Genomic DNA, 18,264 nt, shown 5'->3' on the forward strand with positions numbered 1-18,264 from the left:
ACCTACAATTCTAACAAATTCAAGGCTGGGGCTGCTGCTGGATTTCCTTTTGACTTCAGAATTTAGTAAACCAGTGGGAAAATATATTTTACTTTCCAATGCACCTTATCTGAACTACTGCCTCTTTGAAGGATTTCTTTTTTTCCTCTCAGCCTGTGGCCTGGCTCTGAACTATGTGGGATGCAGCCAACACTAAAGACTGAGGCCGTCCACATGATGAAGGACAAATGTTACACAGCTCCCAGCCTATAAGTGCATACACTTGAAATATTCTCAAAAAAAGTTATTTACTGAAGGAGTAATATGAGAATTGTGTATTCTAACCTCATTTTTAAGTTATCTGTCAAACTACTGCCCCATGTATAAAACTTCTGGACTTTACTGACCTTGATGACACTCCTACATCTCTGTTTCTGGCTGCTGTTCTGTACAGTTGTAGCACCATCTCTGCCTGCATGTCTTGACAGTCCCCATCACAGCCACTCTCAGTGCCTTGTCTGAAAACTCTGCTGCCCTGGTACCAGTTCCATGCACAAAATTTCACTTATTTACAAAGAGAACAGAGGATTTTCCAGGAAAAACCTGGCAATAATGCATGGCAGCGGAGTAACACAGGCTTGCTTTAGAGCCCTAGAATTTAGTGCACATAATGTTCTATGAACTGATTGGAGCTCTGCACACAGGATGGGAACAACACTGCACTATCTTAGAAGAAAGGGCAGAGATCAGATTACTTTGGATTTTCAAATTTTATCCATGCACTGGGGCAGCCTGGTCTAGTAGTTGGCAACACTGGCACACAGCAGGGTTGAAACAAGGTGATCACTGCGGTACTTTTCAACCCAGGCCATTCTATGATTCTATGACTAAAGCACATATTTCTAACAAACAGGTGTCTAAATACTTGGTACGTGTAGAAATCCACTACTTTTACTTCTATAGGTAAATATTTGCCTCTAACGAATCACAGTATGAGCATCCATAAATGATTTTTACCACAGGTGAGTAGCTTATCTCTGTAGAAATCCATGATTTTAAGATCTTTCCAAGTAATAGTCCAATCAAAATAAGCTTTCATATAAATGATTCAGTGTTAGGATAAAAGCACATTGCTCAGTCAGTCCAAAAGTAGCAAAAGAACATACAACAGGTTGGTAATAGTTACAGCTCTTGATCTTCAATCCCAGCTCTTGATGAGTTGTTTTGGTTTTTTTTTTTCTCTTTTTCTAAGAAGAACCCAATCACATGCACATATATATAAAACATTAAAGTCATTTGCTCTATTCCCAGTACTGTTAGAGTGTGTCTTACCTGAGACCAGCTGGACATCAGAAAGTTTCAGCTTAGGAGGAGGTCTGGCTGGCTGGTACACTCTGCCTTCCTGAGAACGACCTTTAATAAACAACACCAACAGCTCGGTGTTTATTCATGTAGAAATATGGCTATGGACAGCTATAAATTATTTAAGAGGCTACAGCATTATTTTATCCTCATTTACGATGAGGAAACTCATAAGACATTTTGCATTACAGAAAATTGTTACAACTTTAACAGAACTTTAAACAAACTCTGATGATGTCTTGCAGTTGCTGTGTAAAAGAAGGAACGTTAAGTGCTTGCCAAAAAAGATAGCTTTAATGAAATAAAGCTATCTAAACTACAGAGCCATGATAAGCACGAGTTGCCACCTGTTAAGGTACACAGAGCATTGGTGATCACAGTGTAAAGGAACTTGTGCTTTAAAAACAATGCCTTTCCTCTCTTGTTTCCTCAGGAAGCGTTCTAGGCTAAGTGCACATTCAGACTTAGTGCAAAGCAGTGCAGTGCTACAAAAAATTACCTTGATCTCCCAATGAAGATCAGCTGTCTTCAAGCACAGAAGTTAATGATATCAAACACGATCATATTCTTCGTAAGGGAATATTTAAAATACATACATACATACATATATATATATACACACACAACTCTGAGCGAGGGAATGACTTGGTGGCTGAAGAACTGTGCTGGAATAATGACATGGTGATTCAAAGAGCTTTAGAAGAAACCGTTTTAAATCACCGATTTAAAGTATTTTTTTCTATCTAAAATGGTTATAGAATTACCCAGAACACTTGAGATTTCAGACTAAATGTTACAAATGGTTTTAATCCCTAACAATTGAGTAGAAAACGTATCCAAGAATTCAAAAGATAAGGAACAGTTTGTTATAAAATTAATCCAGTGGTTTTTGGAAACAAAGTATACTGAAAACAAAATTACCATAGATCTGCTTGAGGATGGACTGCTTGCTGGTTTTTATGGCTGAGCTGGTTTTGTTTACAGATTTCAGGTTTTTACATGGAGGAACTGATTTCTGAGGGCTATGGTTCAGCTGTTTCTTCCAAGCAACTTGAATGAGGAAAGCAGCTGCCTCTTGTCTCCATTTTTCTTCATCTTCTTTGCACTGCCGCTTAGTACTAAGAAGCTGAGCCAACTCCTTTCTGAGATGGTAACTGGAGAGCACAAAAGAGAAGAGCACTTGTTTTAGGTGACCTGTTTTAACTCCAGTGCTTTCCATGCATCAGTTCACATGGAGGATTACATGAGTAGCTGGGAAAACAGAACTCCCACTGATGTGCTAAGTCGCTTGGATGAGATGTTTGCTCAGAAGTAAAAAAGTAGGAACTGGATTCAATTCTACATGCATCCATTATTTCACACAGCTAATAAAGATCTGGTATTACAGGTATCAAAATACAGCTCTGTAACATCAGCCTATCAACTGCTTAACTATACACAGAATATCTGGAGGATGCAATCTATAAATATTAATAAGAATACAATCACAACTGTTTTCTCATTTTTCCCTAGACTAAGAAAATAACAGCAATATTTCTGCTGCACTTTACCACTTTCTGTTTGTGAACTGGTACAAGCGAGAAGCCAAACATAGCTTTTGCAGGTTCAGCTGCACATTTCCTCTACAGAAATCTGCTGGTTTCCATGCATTTTCTGAAGGTGTTCCCCTCCCACCTTGTTTGCAGCAATCTCCCTTTTCCTTTTCTCCCCTTCCCTTAAGCATCTCCCCGTTTCCTAACCCAACTTTGCCATTGCTGCTTAGGTGCAACATGGAAGCAGTGGCACACTTGGTCACAGTTCTGCTGTGAGACACAGTTGGCAGGTTACCTGTCTTTCCTCTCTGAGTGCCAGCAATGGCATCAGCAAATGGAGTTCCTTTTTTGGTCTCAAATGAGATAAAAGTAATCCCTCAGATATTGGCATTTCATACTCACAACCGGCCTAACAACTATCACTGAATCTCCCCAATACAAACCTGTCACAAATGAATATTGAGTAACACTTGTAAAATACTCATTACAAGTGTTTGGTAATGGATGAAAACATACTGAGTGCCTTCCCCACTGGCCTCAGTGAAGGGAAGGAGAAAAGAAGTGAATCTGTTCTGTCGCTCCAACTGCAACAAGTTCTAAACTAAAATAACGGGCAACACAACCAGACACAAACTGTTTAAACATGTTATAAGGCAGTGAGGTACAGAATTCCAACAACACAGCAGCTGTGTATGGGAAATCAGTACACAGAAGTACAACAGAGCCAAAGGGATGTGATGAGATGCTCAGTTACAGCTCCACCAGTTTCAGACTTTCAGTCAGCTTGGTAAATTAACTCTCTGAAATTTGCTGTGTGAGAAAAACGTATTTAATTTTAATTTAGTGGAGCTTAGGATTCAGACACGCTGTCTGTGGGGAGCAACCCCATCAAGCAGTAACATCTGCAGTGCCTACAAGAAGTAAAGCACTGCATGGCCTCAGAACAGGAGCACCATTAAAAGACAGGAGAAAAAGGATTCTGTTTGGTTAGATAACACGTCTCTTTGAACTCTTCAGTGGAGTAAAAGCATGAGCAAGTGAGGGCAGCATGACAATCTGCCAGCATAACTTCTGCTAAGGATAGGCCTCATGAACACCTCTGCAGGAAAAACAAGTGGGGAACTGTTTTAGACGTGAGCAGAAAAGAACAGTAAGCTGTTCTGGTGGAATTCAGTAATTACTGCCAGAAACATTTGCTGATGCATGAAATGAAGCATTCGCAGGCCTCCACCTTTGCACCCAGCTGGGATTTGTTGTTTGCAGCTTTCTGGTAGTTCTGAGCAACAAGAAAACAACTCTGAGGCTCTGAAACAGAGATGTAGGCAGACATCTTTAGTGTCTGTGAATTTTATTTATTTTTTCTTTTAATTAAGCTCCTCCTGTAACAAACTGTTCTGATTCCAGTGAGAAAAGACTGAACGGCACCAAGTTCAATGCTCTATCAATTAATCTCTCTGGCACCCTAACAAAATAGCCAATACTCCTTTAGCAAAACTACTGCACATAAATGTGGAATGCACGTGCAGAATAGTAAGTGCTATTTAGGTGCACTGTTACAGGGGGTCAAGCCTTGAAATGCCGCTGGTAAGGTACACATGCAGCAATAATGGAATAGAAACACTCATCTCCAGCAGGAGACCAACAGTACCAGCTTATTGCCAGTTTCTGTCAATTCACTGTGGACCACGGAGGACAGCAGTGGCCCCAGTGCCCCAGATGAGAGCGAGGCAGACACAGGATCTGCAAGCCTCAGTGAGCAGGATGAGCAATTAACCTTTGGCAAGGCATACACCTTGGAATACACTTCTGAGGGCTACATTTACAAAGTTTATGGACTGTGGGAATTGAAACGTCTTCCTGAGAAAGGAAAGTTAAGTATGCTTTAGTAGACCAGGGCCATTGTTGTAGCTCATGACAGCTTTTGATAAAATTCTCAATAAGAAAATTTGCAGAGACAAATCCTAAGTAGAGAAATGCTAGATCTCAAGCACATATGACAGCATCAACATACTTCTATACTGATGTGCAGTTCTCTTGCTTTTTACCAGTGCAAGCCTGGACTCAAATAATAAGCAGGACTTAGTGGGACCCACGGCCATACACTGGGTACCTACTTAGTAACTGTGATGAGCTACACGGTGTGTGGGGAACTCTCCAACTGAAAGCTGTACCATGCACCATGGAAGGACTGTAATTTGCTGTCAGCTGAGAACAGCATAATCACCAGAAGCAACAGTATCATGAATGGATGCACTCCCCTCATCTACTCCTGACTTACTTCAACAGATCTGAAAACAAGATAAGAATTCAGGTTCCAAATTAGAAAAGAAGTCAAAGAACAATGGATGGAAAAATTGAGGGTGATGGCAGGAGTACTGGATTACTGGGGGGAAAAAAAGGGATTGCTTTGCAGTCGAGTGTAGGTATAAGGAATGTGTCATAAATAGCAACTGGAGACCAAAGATTATAGAAGTACAGAAGTGCTATGTACAGTGCTATTGTACAAAAAAGTCAATTTTCACACCACACAGACAAGGCTCAAAAATGAATTAAAAACAACATTCTCCAAAATTTCAGCTTTCCACTGGAATAGGAATGTACTTAGAAAAGTCAACTGCACTTTTACATATCAACAAGAATGAAGAGATAAACTTGAATATGACTGTACTGTAATGAGCAATATTTAGATTGATGAATCAGAAAACTGGGGCAAACAAACAATTTGCTTGAGTCACTAGGTTAGAATGCAATACAATACAATTTCAGGTGTTCCAGTAAATGACAGTGGAGGATCCAGTAACAAAAAACTGCTGGAAGAAAATTACATTCCTATATGTTTGCTACTGAGCATGAGTGCAGTAACTCTGGCCTCAGGTGAGCATTGATCAGCACTCTATGAAGAATGCTTGAAACAGAAGTTTAATAACTTCACGAATTATTGAAAGTCATCACTGTGTACTTTTTATGAACTTACTGATGTCATCTAGGCAACTGGAACATACTTCCATTTGTTGGGTGAAAGATTATTACATTCCTGATTTATCACACTTACTACTATTAGCAAAGGGGCAAATAAAGCACACTGCTGATGTACACCGCAGTTTACATCTAAGTGTATCTCATCTCTAGCTATTGAAATAGTAGTCTTACCTTCTCCATGTCCTCTGTATAACTGTAGCAGCGTAGTTTTTCTTCCGAAAAAGCTCTTTTCTTGTTCTTTCTTTTTCTATGATTTGCATCCGAATCTCTAAAGGGATCAGTTCAATATTTGTACTTTGCCACGCAACGGAACACAGTTGGTCATCTGCATTCCTGGATCCAACTTCACCTGTTTTTTCCAAGTTCAAACTGTCATCAGGAGCAGAACACGTTGCTGGATTTCTTGGCCCAGCTCCTGTAGATTTGGTCTCAGTAGACAATAACGGGGAGGTCTTTTTTACTAATTCATTATTTCCCACATTGTTAGCATGTTCTATGGCACTAACAGCGACATTTCTGGTGTTCACAAATACTGCTTTGGCACTCCCTGGTCTACTCGAGCCAGCTGGTGAACATCTCTCATCATTTACCTCTTTATGTCTGGATTTCTGCTGATGCCTTTTGCCTTTTGGAACAGCTTCACACCGCTTTGAATTTCTTGCAATTCCACCAGCAAAACTGACATTGCACACGACCACTGAAGTTCCTTCACAATGGCCTCTGTTACCAGATGAAGACTGACTTTGATCTCTTGTTTTTTCCCCAGCACCAGCCGTCCCACAAGTAGAAGCATGCCTTCTGTTACCACGAGCAGGAGTACCATTTGCCTCCAAAGTGTGCTCTTTGTGCTTTTCTCCATTCAGTTCTGTAGCAGCTGCAACCTGATGTTTTGCTTCAACTTTCATTACCTCTTTTGCTTTGCCACAATGGAAATGGACACAACTTGGCTTGCTTTTGTTGTGTTTTCTCAGTAATTCTTTAAACAGAGAAATGGAAACAAACATTCAGTCTCTGATCCAGCAAAACAGTTTATTATTCTAATGTTTTTTTGCTCATGCACCTTTGAGGCACACTTGGAGAAAAAAGTAGAAGCAGGAAGAATCAGGAAAGGTAACAGAATCACAGAATGGCCTGGGTTGAAAAGGACCACAGTGATCATCTAGTTTCAACCCCCCTGCTATGTGCAGGGTCACCAACCACCAGACCAGGCTGCCCAGAGCCACATCCAGCCTGAGCTTGAATGCCTCCAGGGATGGGGCATCCACAACCTCCTTGGGCAACCTGTGCCAGTGCCTCACCACCCTCTTGGTGAAAAACTTCCTCCTAATATCTAACCTAAACCTCCCCTGTCTCAGTTTAAAACCCATCCCCCTTATCCTATCACTATCCACCCTCATAAACAGCTGTTCTCCTATTGTTTGTAGGCTCCCTTCAAGTACTGGAAGGCCACAATGAGGTCTCCCGCAGCCTTCTCTTCTCCAAGCTAAACAAGCCCTGTTCCCTCAACCTTTCCTCATAGCAGAGGTTCTCCAACCCTCTGATCATCTCAGTGGCCCTCCTCTGGACCCGCTCCAAGAGCTCCACGTCCTTCCTGTACTGGGTTCCCAGGCCTGGACGCAGTGCTGCAGATGGGGCCTCACAAGAGCTGAGTAGAGGGGGACAATCACCTCCCCCTCCCCGCTGGCCACCCCTTTTTTTATTGCAGCCCAGAACACAGTTGGCCTTCCGGGCTGCAAGTGATCATTACCTGATTATCATCTCAAACTTCTTGTGTACCATTCTACACGTATCTCTCCCTTGCACCAAATTTGAATTAGATACCTAACAAAGTTCAAAGAGGAATTTACCTACCTGAATAAAGTGATCTTTTCCACAGAAATAAGCTCACCACATGGCAAAAGAATGCAGCTGCATTAACACACCTGCTGGTTCCAATGACAACACCCTAACAGACTGTCATTGTTTCCAGCTTATTTGCTGACCTTCTGCTCTATCCACCTTGTATCCCAGCACATCATGACAATGTAACTGACTCAGGAAACCCTGAGGGCTTGGTTTGTCATTACTTCCCTTGATTTCCTAAATGAAACTTTGGAATCCTTCCCATTTTTCCCTTATTGCAAGACTTCCTTTCCCAGTTTCCAAGGCCACGATAGGAAAGTTCATCAGGTATGATTACTGCTTCCAAACACTCCTGTGAGAATGATGTGGCAGCCAGACTAGAGTGTAAATGCCTGGATTAAACAAAACCCAGTAAAACCAGGCTATATTTATCCTCACTTTAACACGTTTACAGTACTCTCTCTTGTCTGGATAGCTGAATGTGGCAGAATAACAATTTATACAGAAGGAATTCAGGATTATTATCACTGATGCCTCTGACAGGGAAGATTTATCACAGTGACAGGTCTGCATGGCCGGAGAGGCTACTCTAACTTATATAAAGATTGTCATATAGCACTGTATATGTTGTAAGACGGGGAAAAACACTACTATATGATCTGTTTTAATCTTTTATTTGTTTAAACAATTATTACCTCATTTCATCCTGTTTTTTCCTCAACTTCCAGAGTGTAGAAGTAAATTCCCCCTCTCTCACTACAACAGTGGAAGAGAAGATTTAAAAAATGTGCCGCTACAATTTGAAAAATGTGCCTTTTAACAACAGAATTTCTTAGGGCATAATTCCACTCCCAATGAAGCCAAGTACAAAATTACCAGTACCATCAATAAGAACAGTAAAGGGCTGACATTCAGTTCACGTGTATGAAATTTCCAGCACTGTCACAGCACTGTTTTGATCTTTCAAAAAGTCAGTTTTTACAGTTGTGAGGAAAAAACACAGCCTTTGTCATTCTTAACTCACCCAAAATTGCTACCTGATTTGTAAATGTGGGATGTAGAACTCTCACTTTTATTTCATCTCTAAAACATGTAAGTCATTAAAGAAGTATGTACAAAACTTCCCAGTCTGAACAACTGGCTCACTGTAGAAGTGACATGAGAACATTATTTAAGAATTCTAGATCACCTTCTGAGGTTGAAATAAACTTTCTTACATAGATGTGAACAAACACGGTTGAGTACAGAGCTAGAAAAATTACTTACCCATTGCTAACACAATTAAGGAAACTGCAGCTGCAAATGAGATAACGCACATAGGAAAGATTTCAGAATGGAGAGGAGAATGGATCAGAACAGAGCCACCAGCTAAATTATAGCTTTCACATTCTGTTAGTAAGTGTAAAAAATTTAGTTTCAGCTGTTGAAGAGCTTTCCAAAGTGCCAGCTCACGGGATCTAAGTTTATATTTAATTCCACTAAAATTTCCAGTGAAGTCCACTGAAGTTTTTTGCTACAAGAGGATTGACTGTAACACCTCATGAGAAGAGGGTAAAATGAGTTGATTCTTACTGCATTAACTTCACTATCAATGAGCAAATATATTTGAGTAAACATGGCACAGCATTCCATTTCAAACACAGACATTTTCGACTGGACAAGGAGGAGTTTTCTTTATAACCTGAACCTGTTTTCACTACATAAATAGACATGTTACCATGCATTTTCAGAAGAACCTTGTGTCAAGCTTTCTGTTCTCATTGTGCTCAACATTGTCACAGGGAAGACAATGTAAAATGGTGAAGAAAATTGCAACACCACCTCTGGAGAAATTATATTCTTCTTTTATATATATATATATGAATAAATAAAAACAGAAAATCTCCAGGCAGTGGTCCTTGTAAGTTAAAAATTTACTTATAAATCATCAACATGGAAAAATTATTCTGGCATAGCTACTTCAGGAAATCTCCAATCTCAGGAAAGCCTTTAAAGCAAAAGTTCAAGCTATGAGCTACTGGCATTTACTGCTGGTTTGAACTCCCCAGGTATATGGGAAAAGTAGTGTATACAGCTGAACACAAATGTGCTTTTTTCAAACCTAAGTAACACTGTGAGAATCCTATGCAGAAGATCTGGCAAGTTCAATCCTGATCTCTGAAGTCTCTTTGACCTTATACTCCGCGCATGCTTCTTCTACCTCCACTCCAGTACTGTATTTGTTCCAATAAATGCTGGAAGTCTGACTGATGAAACGTAGTTTCCATTGGTAAAACCAATGGAAAATTTCAGCAAAGAATGGATATTGGAGTCAGTAAAAGAAAAGGCTGTTCATTCTTCCTTAATAATTTCTCCATCCTTCTTTTTTTCTTTTCCCCTCATTCTAACCCTCCAGAACCCTTTCTTTCTCCTTTTTCATCTCCTCAGTTATCAATTTCTCCTCATTATGTCCATTATAACTATTCATTTTTCTAACCACCATTTCTGGTTACTCCTAATTTCAAGTGTTTTCCTTTGCAAATCTAGTTTTAATACATTGTTATTCCATATGTACACAGATAAAGTTTGCTAGCATTTTTAACATCTCTATCTTTATCATAATAACGATATTTAAAGTTATTAAAAAATATATTAGGATAAGATAGATGTCTGCCTTTATTATAACACAGACAAGTGTTCTGTTCACTTAGGCATTTCCATGTAAAAGGAAAATAAATCCAGACAAAGCTCTCTGACTTTCTTTTTCTTTGTATTATTGTGAAATTCCAAGTAGCAGTAATTTTACGCCTGAAAAGGAGTTCCTGCAGCTTAGCTTAAACAAACAACTTATCCAATTTTGACTTCTAATTACAGCAAAGATGCTTTAATATGACCAATTTTGCTATAACTAGTAGCAGTCATAATGATTGAAATGTTACTAAAATGTGTATCTTGTGAAACGAACACAGGAATGGTCAAGAAATTATCATAAAGTGATGATGCATTTATAGATATAGTAAAAGAGTGCACTGTACCAAAGTAACATAAAGAAGTCAGACACGTTTCAATGAACAGGCTCATTTCTCAAAAAATATCCTAGTACACTCTTAAAAAGAGAACTTTGGAGGCAAATCATAGGAGAAATCAGTCATGGAGAATGAAGCTGCCTTCTGTAATCTAGAGATCTGCCTTTGAAGAAATTCTACCCTCATCTGTTTTTAAATGAGTTACAATTCTCTATTAAGAATCCTTCAAGAATCCTACAGATACATCAAATATCTTTGCGCTCTTTTTTCCTAAACACATGGCTAATAGACAGAATATCTCCTGACATCTCATTCTCATATGTTTTAGGTACTGTTACAGTCACTGTGCATACTGATATCTTTGACTACCCAAAACGACTGAACACATGCAAAAAAAAAAAAGAATCCATATCTAGCTTCATCCTATATAAATTGTTTAAATAATGAAAGAACAATTAACGATACAAAAGAGTACAACATTTTCTACATATAAAACCTCCCCAGACACGTTCAAAAAAGATAATCACACCAAGTAACAATGATTACAAACCTTGCCTGATGTTATGACCTTCGCTCTGTGGCTCTGAAGACAGGCAACTCTCCTTTGGTGACCCTTTGCTGCGACCAGCTTTAGGGGAACCTCTACTGTTTCTCCCTAGTTGAATTTGAGAAGCCTTGACAGAGAGAGGTCTCTTATTCTGTAGATCAATTTGTTTATTAGATAACTGTAATGTGCTGGAAGTCTTCTCTCGATCAGCTGTGCTCGGTTGTACTCGAAACTTATTTTGTTCCACGTTCTGCATTCCTTTCTGTAGGCTGGCTTCTTTTCTTTTACTTTCTTCTTCACGTTTCCTGTAATTATAGTAGATACCATGTGAATTTCAAAGACAAAATCTTGGGAGCATGTACCTAACTTGTAGACATTCATCTCTAAAAACATGACACAGCCACAACAAAATGCTGACTGTGACATCTTTTTTGTGAGAAATGGTTACCAGTTATATGGAAGTGTCTTAGCTTGATCCAAAATAACAACTGACTTATAGCTTGAATTTAATGAAGGTTAAGTCTTTAGTAGGCAGTTTCTCATTCATTTTGCAGCAGTTGAAATTTAAAAAACTCCCGAGTTTAAAACGATGTAAATTTGGTTTTTAGTTAGGTAAAAAAAAAAAAAAAAAGAAATACCTTCTGATTTTTTTAAAGAGAAAAGCAGTTTCTCTTTTATTTTAAACCACAGAAAAGAAGTACCAACAAAAATACTTGAAAAAGCCATCCAAAGACAAGAAACATGATGCTAAAATAAGGATGGTTTGAATTAGTAATGAACCACGCTCTAATATAGGTAGAAATGCAATGAACTGTATTTATTTGAAAGTCAGAACATTTCATAAAAGACTTGTCATCTGTATTGATTCTATGTTGTACTCAATACAATTACAAACCAACTCAAACTAGGTATGTTATTAACTTGCTGCTGTATGTTTATCATTGATACATAATTAAAGAACTTATTTTACATAAATGGATTGTACACTACACAAATGATAAATACTGAAAATATGAGAAGTGAATTAAAAAATTTTGTGCAGATTTTTATACCCTCACAACTGTGGTATTTGGTTTCCAAAAATGAAAGTAGTCATGTATCTCTTAAATAGTGTAGATATAAAAGAGGATTTTGGACAAGGATGGGAAAGGCACATCTGTTCAATAATGTTTTGCAGCCTATTTTGAAATGCAATGGAACGTCATTACACTTTAGCTTTTTCAATCTTTTTCCTGCAAAGCAGAATAAACCCAATAACAGGCAGCAAGCACTACGTATCTACCTACCACTGAACTTGTTTTTATAAATTAAGCACTGGTTATAAGATGAAGTGACACTTTTCCTGTTAGAACAGACAGCTGGTAAATGTCGTATCATGTAGCTGCCTGATATTTTAACTTGCTTCCAACGCTACAACACAGTTTGCAGACTATTGACACATTAGCTCACAGCACAGCATATGACAGGTTAGTTATGCAGCATGCCATCCTCAGTTCCTGTGAGTCGTATCAATGCCAGTGTATGTCATTTCAGTGTGATATGCCAGGGAGAAGCCTTAACTTTATCTGTCAGTACTATCTTATCAAGTTCTCGCTGCAGAAGAAACTGATTGAACTTTGTACCTGAAAAGCTGTTAATTGATCTAAAAAATACACTCCTGGCAGTCTGAGGTTTAGTATTCCCCACGGCACAGAAAAAAGTGGTTAGTTTCAAATAATATCGGCATTCCGCAAATAGGCCATGTGGGGATGTCTGTCTTGTGTACAGTATGGATCTCATTGCCATTAGATCTGATAAATCAGATCTTAGTATTCACAAAACAGTCATTTTTGTTTTCCTCACAGCAACCAAGCCATCTATTACCAGTACCCTCCATTTAGGGTGACAGAAAATGCGAGCCAAGGCTGTGATACAGAAGGAAGCCAGGAATAGCAGATTAACTCAAAACAACATCAGCAACAAACCAATTGTAAAGTTATTGGAATGCTACAGAATAGAAATCAAGAAGAAGTAAAAGGTTGTTTGGTTTTTTTTTTTTAAGGTGCGCTAATTTTTCAGATGAAACTGATGAAATAATAAAAGGGATTTCAATCTTCCCTACTCATAGACCACCATCCTCATCAACATTGAGTTTAGCTGATTAATACTTATCTGAATACTTACAAACCTCCCCATGGGTTGTGCTTTATTTAATGAGAAATTCAGTTTGTTTTACAGTAAAATATATTATAAAAAATAAATTTTTCAAGTTTTATTATAGCCTAAGTTAAGAGACTAGGTTTCATTAGCAGGTAAGGGAAGCAGACAAGCTTCTAACTTCACAGCTCTCATTTATTCTCAGAAGGGTCCAGTAACTCATCAGGATCCAAACTTGGACTCTAAAGTTAGACAACTACAGCTACAGTGATAATATACTGAAATTGTCCACATTAATTGCAACAGAATTTTGTCCTTAGGAGTCATAAATTTGTATTGCATTGCAAAAAGTGATAGAGCAGAAATCAAGGTTTTGGCATCTGCAAAGGAACAGTTTCAGCCTTAAGCATTTGTGAAGACACAGGGATGCTTTGATTTTTTAATTCTGCTAAAATGAATTCAATCATTTCTATTCTGTTAACAATGCTTTGATCTATCTACTCTGTGGAGGACATTTTAAGTTTAAAACATGTCAATATGCCCAGAGAACATATGGATAGAGTTATCCTTGCAGAAGTTGTTAATTTAAAAAACACAACTGCAGATATACATCATCAGCTGTGGTTCTACCACAGTTGAGGCTTTATCTTGACCAAGGAGTTATATTTCCTGTTGTATAAATAGTTATTTCTTGCTAATATGGTCTCGTGTGTTTTAAAAAGCATGTGTAGAGCTGTGCATTTGTCCTTACCTGACCTCCTAGTGTTCACTGTCATTTCTCATCTGCATTAACACATTCTAAATTAGAATTCAGCATATTTGCAGTCTTCTGCATCTTGGCACTATTTGCAAATCTAACATTTTAATTCTTAAGTTAAAACACTGCAGTGTATGAGATTCTAATCAATATATACTTCCAGTTTAAGGTTGAACCATTATGAACTACACTGTGTATGTTCTCCTAAGCAGTTTTTCACCACATAGTCAAGGTTTCATTCAAGCTACACTGCCCTGATTTACTAATGAAATGTAAAACTTCAGGCAAATTTTAATGGCAGCTACTATTTTTCCATGGCCGCAAAATTTGTTATTATGGTACAAAAGGAAATCTCATTGAATCGACACAATTTGTTTTAGCAAAGTCAAGACTGCTATTAATTTTTGTTTTGTTATGTTTCTGATACACAGAAATAACACAATTACTTAATTCCCGTACAAGAAAGGTATGGAGTTACTGTAATGAGTCCTGGAAAAGAACACAGAGACGCTCAAGGGACTGAAACATCTTTCATGAGAAAAAGCTGAGAGAGTAGGGAGTGCTCAGCCTGGAGAAGACAAGATTCAGAGAACAGATTGCCCAGAGAGACTGTGGAGTCTCTGTTTGCAGAGGTATTAAAAACCTGACAGGACAGGTCCTGGAGCAACGTGGGCTAGATGACTCTGTTTGAACAAGGGTGCGGATAGATTATATGACCTTAAGAGTTCCATTCCAATCTTAATAATCCTGCAATTCTTTCACTCTTAGATGAAGCAGACATTCTGCTAATCTCACAGATACGTTAGCCCAGCAAGTCCCACACAAATTTTAAAGGCAGCAATTTTAAGATTATTTCAGCTAGTTTCCTAAATAGCACAAGATGAACTTTATCAGGTAAAATGATCTGAAATCATCTAATTCATCCACTTAGTCCCTAAACTGTTCTTTTAGTATTTTAGCCTGCTTTTCTGCTTCTGTTTCTAGTGTTGAATTTCATCTATTGAGCTATTGAACATCATTTGACATCTAATGAAGATTGAAACAAAGCAAAACATACACTTCAGTCTTTTGAGTATAAATCTCATAGAAATTCCATACGTTTACTTTCCTCTCATCACTGGGGAAATTTTCCTGATCTCTGTGACCTTTCCAAGATGCTTGACAGTGGTCTTTTAAGGACACCAGTCAGTTCTTTCAGTATCTTAAATGCAGCTCATCTGGTCCTATGGACTGATTTGTCTAGGTTGAGTTCTCTCAAGCAATCCCTGTCTTAGTCCCCATTCATTTCTGGCAGCTCTCCTCCTTCTTGAAGCATTCTCTAAGCACAGGGGTCTTGGGAGACCTTGGGAAAGACTGCGGACAAGATGGCACTGAGCATCTCCACCTCCTCTGTGTCTGCTCTCACCAAATCACACATGCCATTCAGCAATGGGCCCACATTTTCCTTGCTAAGACTCTTACTATCACTGTAAAGGCAGATGCTCAGCTCCTTGTCTGGGTTATTCCTTTTAATCTCAACTTTGAGTTTCATCTTTCCTGATGCCATCCTTATGTACGCAAGTGATGCTAAGCTCCTCCTTTGTAGATTGTCCTTGGTTGCACCTCTGGCATACTGCCTTTTTACATCTAAATTCTGTCATAGCTTCTCTGCTTAGCCATGCAGCTCTCCCAGTATGTCTCTGAAGCAGGCTATTTTTTTTTGTTTGTTTGTTTGTTTGTTTTCAATCTAGGCATTCACCATCATTCTGGATTTGCACATAATGTCTACTTTTATCTGGAGAGCAGATTTTTAAACATGAATAGGAATATTATTTGTTTGTATGTAACAACGCCCTGGCCAAGTTTAACTGTGGAATGCACAGATGGATATGCGAAATGATGACAGCATAATATCCCCTCCAGTTTATTACAGATCATAAAATCGCAATTAAATAAGATTTGTTATGTGACAACTTGATTTGCTTGTACACTCCAATTATATTTTAATTCTGTTTTTATGGTATTTGGTACACAAACTTTATTTCTATTCTTTTCAAACAAATCAACAACAGCTTAGTAAGTTTTAAAAGTACATTAGAAACTCACAAAGGGAAACAATTACAAAAACATTCCCAAATTTCCATCAGGCAAACCCTTCTTGTTTAATGTGTTGGATGGGGTATCACAGATACTTCTAAAAATGACTGTCATCGCAAAGAGTAAAACTACTCCAACTTGGTAAAGCCAGTTGTGATCACACAGCAAGAAGCAGAGTTCTCAAAATTGAAGAAATACATAAGATATTAAGGATATTTTCAAAGACAGATTCTCCAAACTTCTGACTTACACTGACTTCAGAAAATGCAATAGTAGGAGGGCTGCAAGTTACAACTTCAGGATCTAAAGATGTGAGCAAGAGATTAGTTAACTAGAAGTTCTAGCATTGATTCTTAATGGGCATTAATCAACTGTAACCAATATGGTAGCAGCACTCAAACCCAATGAAGGTCAGATTGGCCAGATGTACAGAGCACCAAGCTAATTCATTTGAAATACAGCACTCTGCAGCTGATTTTGCCTAAGATACACAGAAGTAAGAAAAAATCCTCTACGTTCAATGATTACTGTCTATCCATTAATATGAACTCTCTTTATACAAATACTATGACTATTTTGTAGAAATATTACACCAAAATTACTAGAAATATTTTCAGATTCATAATTTTTATTTCAGAATCAGATCTCTTTAAGAGAAACTGTGTGCTAATTTGTTCTTTTTATACGGTGAATCTTAAGGAAAAAGACTAACCTATCAGAATATTTTGATGATCATTTACGTTTTTTCACATTTTAGAATTTTGTCCTTCTGCTACTCCAGTTCAATCAGAATCGACACGTCTTAAAAACAACCATCTGAATTGCATATGGTAGTTATTTATAATCTAATATAATGATTTCATGATAACAGTCTAATTCTAGTGCAGAAAATCTCACTGGAGTGTATTATACTGCCAAGACAGAAGTTGCAAATAAAATCTGGAAGGAGTTCAGTTTTCTAGAAAAGCTCAGCCTCCCATACGAAACAGTTAAGCCTTATTTAATCAGGCTTTTCCAAGTATCTAATTTATTTTCTTCATATACTTATTAATTTATTTTCAAAACTTTTATCAAAGACTCGTGAGGCCAATGATTGTTTTCATTACTCTATAGTGATAAATGTTTTCCAAAACTTATTATCAGTTAAAGATTAATGATGTTAATGTGCTAGTTTTCCAGTCTTTAGTATTTTGCCTTGTTCACTTGTACATTATATAAATATTGTTATTTAATGCGGGATTATCTGGAAAACAGTTTTCATATGTAGCATTATGGAAAAAAAAACCTCCATTTGACGCTTGCAAGTTTCGTGAATCTTACAATAAGAACAATAAGTGATGATCAGTAATAGATAAAATCATACACGTGCATATAGAAACTTACGGCAAATGTCTATTTGCTAGAATAGATTTTGAATTTCAGACTTACTTGGCAGCAGCATCTTTTCTCAGTTGTTCATGTTTCATTAAAAGATTCTTCCTCTCTTGAAAAGCCTTTCTAACTTTATATCCTTTATAAACAGCCTGAATTTTGAAAGCAGCAATGTCCTGTATGGCAGCTATAGAGAGAGCTCCATGTTCTAACATGAACTGAATCACTTCATGGTGTTCACCAAGCAAGGCATAATCAAGTGGAGTGTATCTTTAAAAAAAAAAACAAAAACACAACAATTAACAATGAATTGGATTACTAATCATAATGTGCATTTGCGTTATGAGATTCATGTTGACTTCATAATAAGGCAACTTCTAGACTGAAAATTGCTGAAGTACTGTTTTCAGAAGACCACTGCTCTTATTTTAAACATTATTCTCCTGTCTTGCTCATGGTGCACACCCTGATCATGTTTAAAGCTTTTAATTGCCTAACGTAGAGGGGGTCAAACAATACTAAGTGCAGTAGTCCTATCCACGTTGTTATTATTATTAACTGTTTTAAGCAAACAAAGAAGTTAGTAAGGTTCATATGTTGAGACACTATCTAAGTAAAAAGCAAAACAAAACATACTTTGTCTTACTTACTTATCTATTTAAGTTCTGAGAATTTACT

The 18,264-nt window shown here is 37.8% G+C and overlaps 1 protein-coding gene across 1 annotated transcript in view; it reads right to left on the reverse strand.

Moving 5' to 3' along the window:
• The window catches only part of INVS (inversin), a 31,197-nt gene that overhangs the window by 2,068 nt on the left and 10,865 nt on the right, over nucleotides 1-18,264 (reverse strand). Inside the window, exons 5-9 of the mRNA XM_019613891.2 lie at nucleotides 17,644-17,856; nucleotides 11,250-11,551; nucleotides 6,024-6,828; nucleotides 2,263-2,495; nucleotides 1,312-1,392 (exon numbers count right to left, since the gene is read on the reverse strand). Coding sequence (XP_019469436.1) covers nucleotides 1,312-1,392; nucleotides 2,263-2,495; nucleotides 6,024-6,828; nucleotides 11,250-11,551; nucleotides 17,644-17,856 — 1,634 coding nt within the window. The remainder of the gene's footprint in view (nucleotides 1-1,311; nucleotides 1,393-2,262; nucleotides 2,496-6,023; nucleotides 6,829-11,249; nucleotides 11,552-17,643; nucleotides 17,857-18,264) is intronic.

Source organism: Meleagris gallopavo, chromosome 3 (assembly GCF_000146605.3).
Source record: "Meleagris gallopavo isolate NT-WF06-2002-E0010 breed Aviagen turkey brand Nicholas breeding stock chromosome 3, Turkey_5.1, whole genome shotgun sequence".
In the NCBI taxonomy this organism is placed as follows: Eukaryota; Metazoa; Chordata; class Aves; order Galliformes; family Phasianidae; genus Meleagris; species Meleagris gallopavo.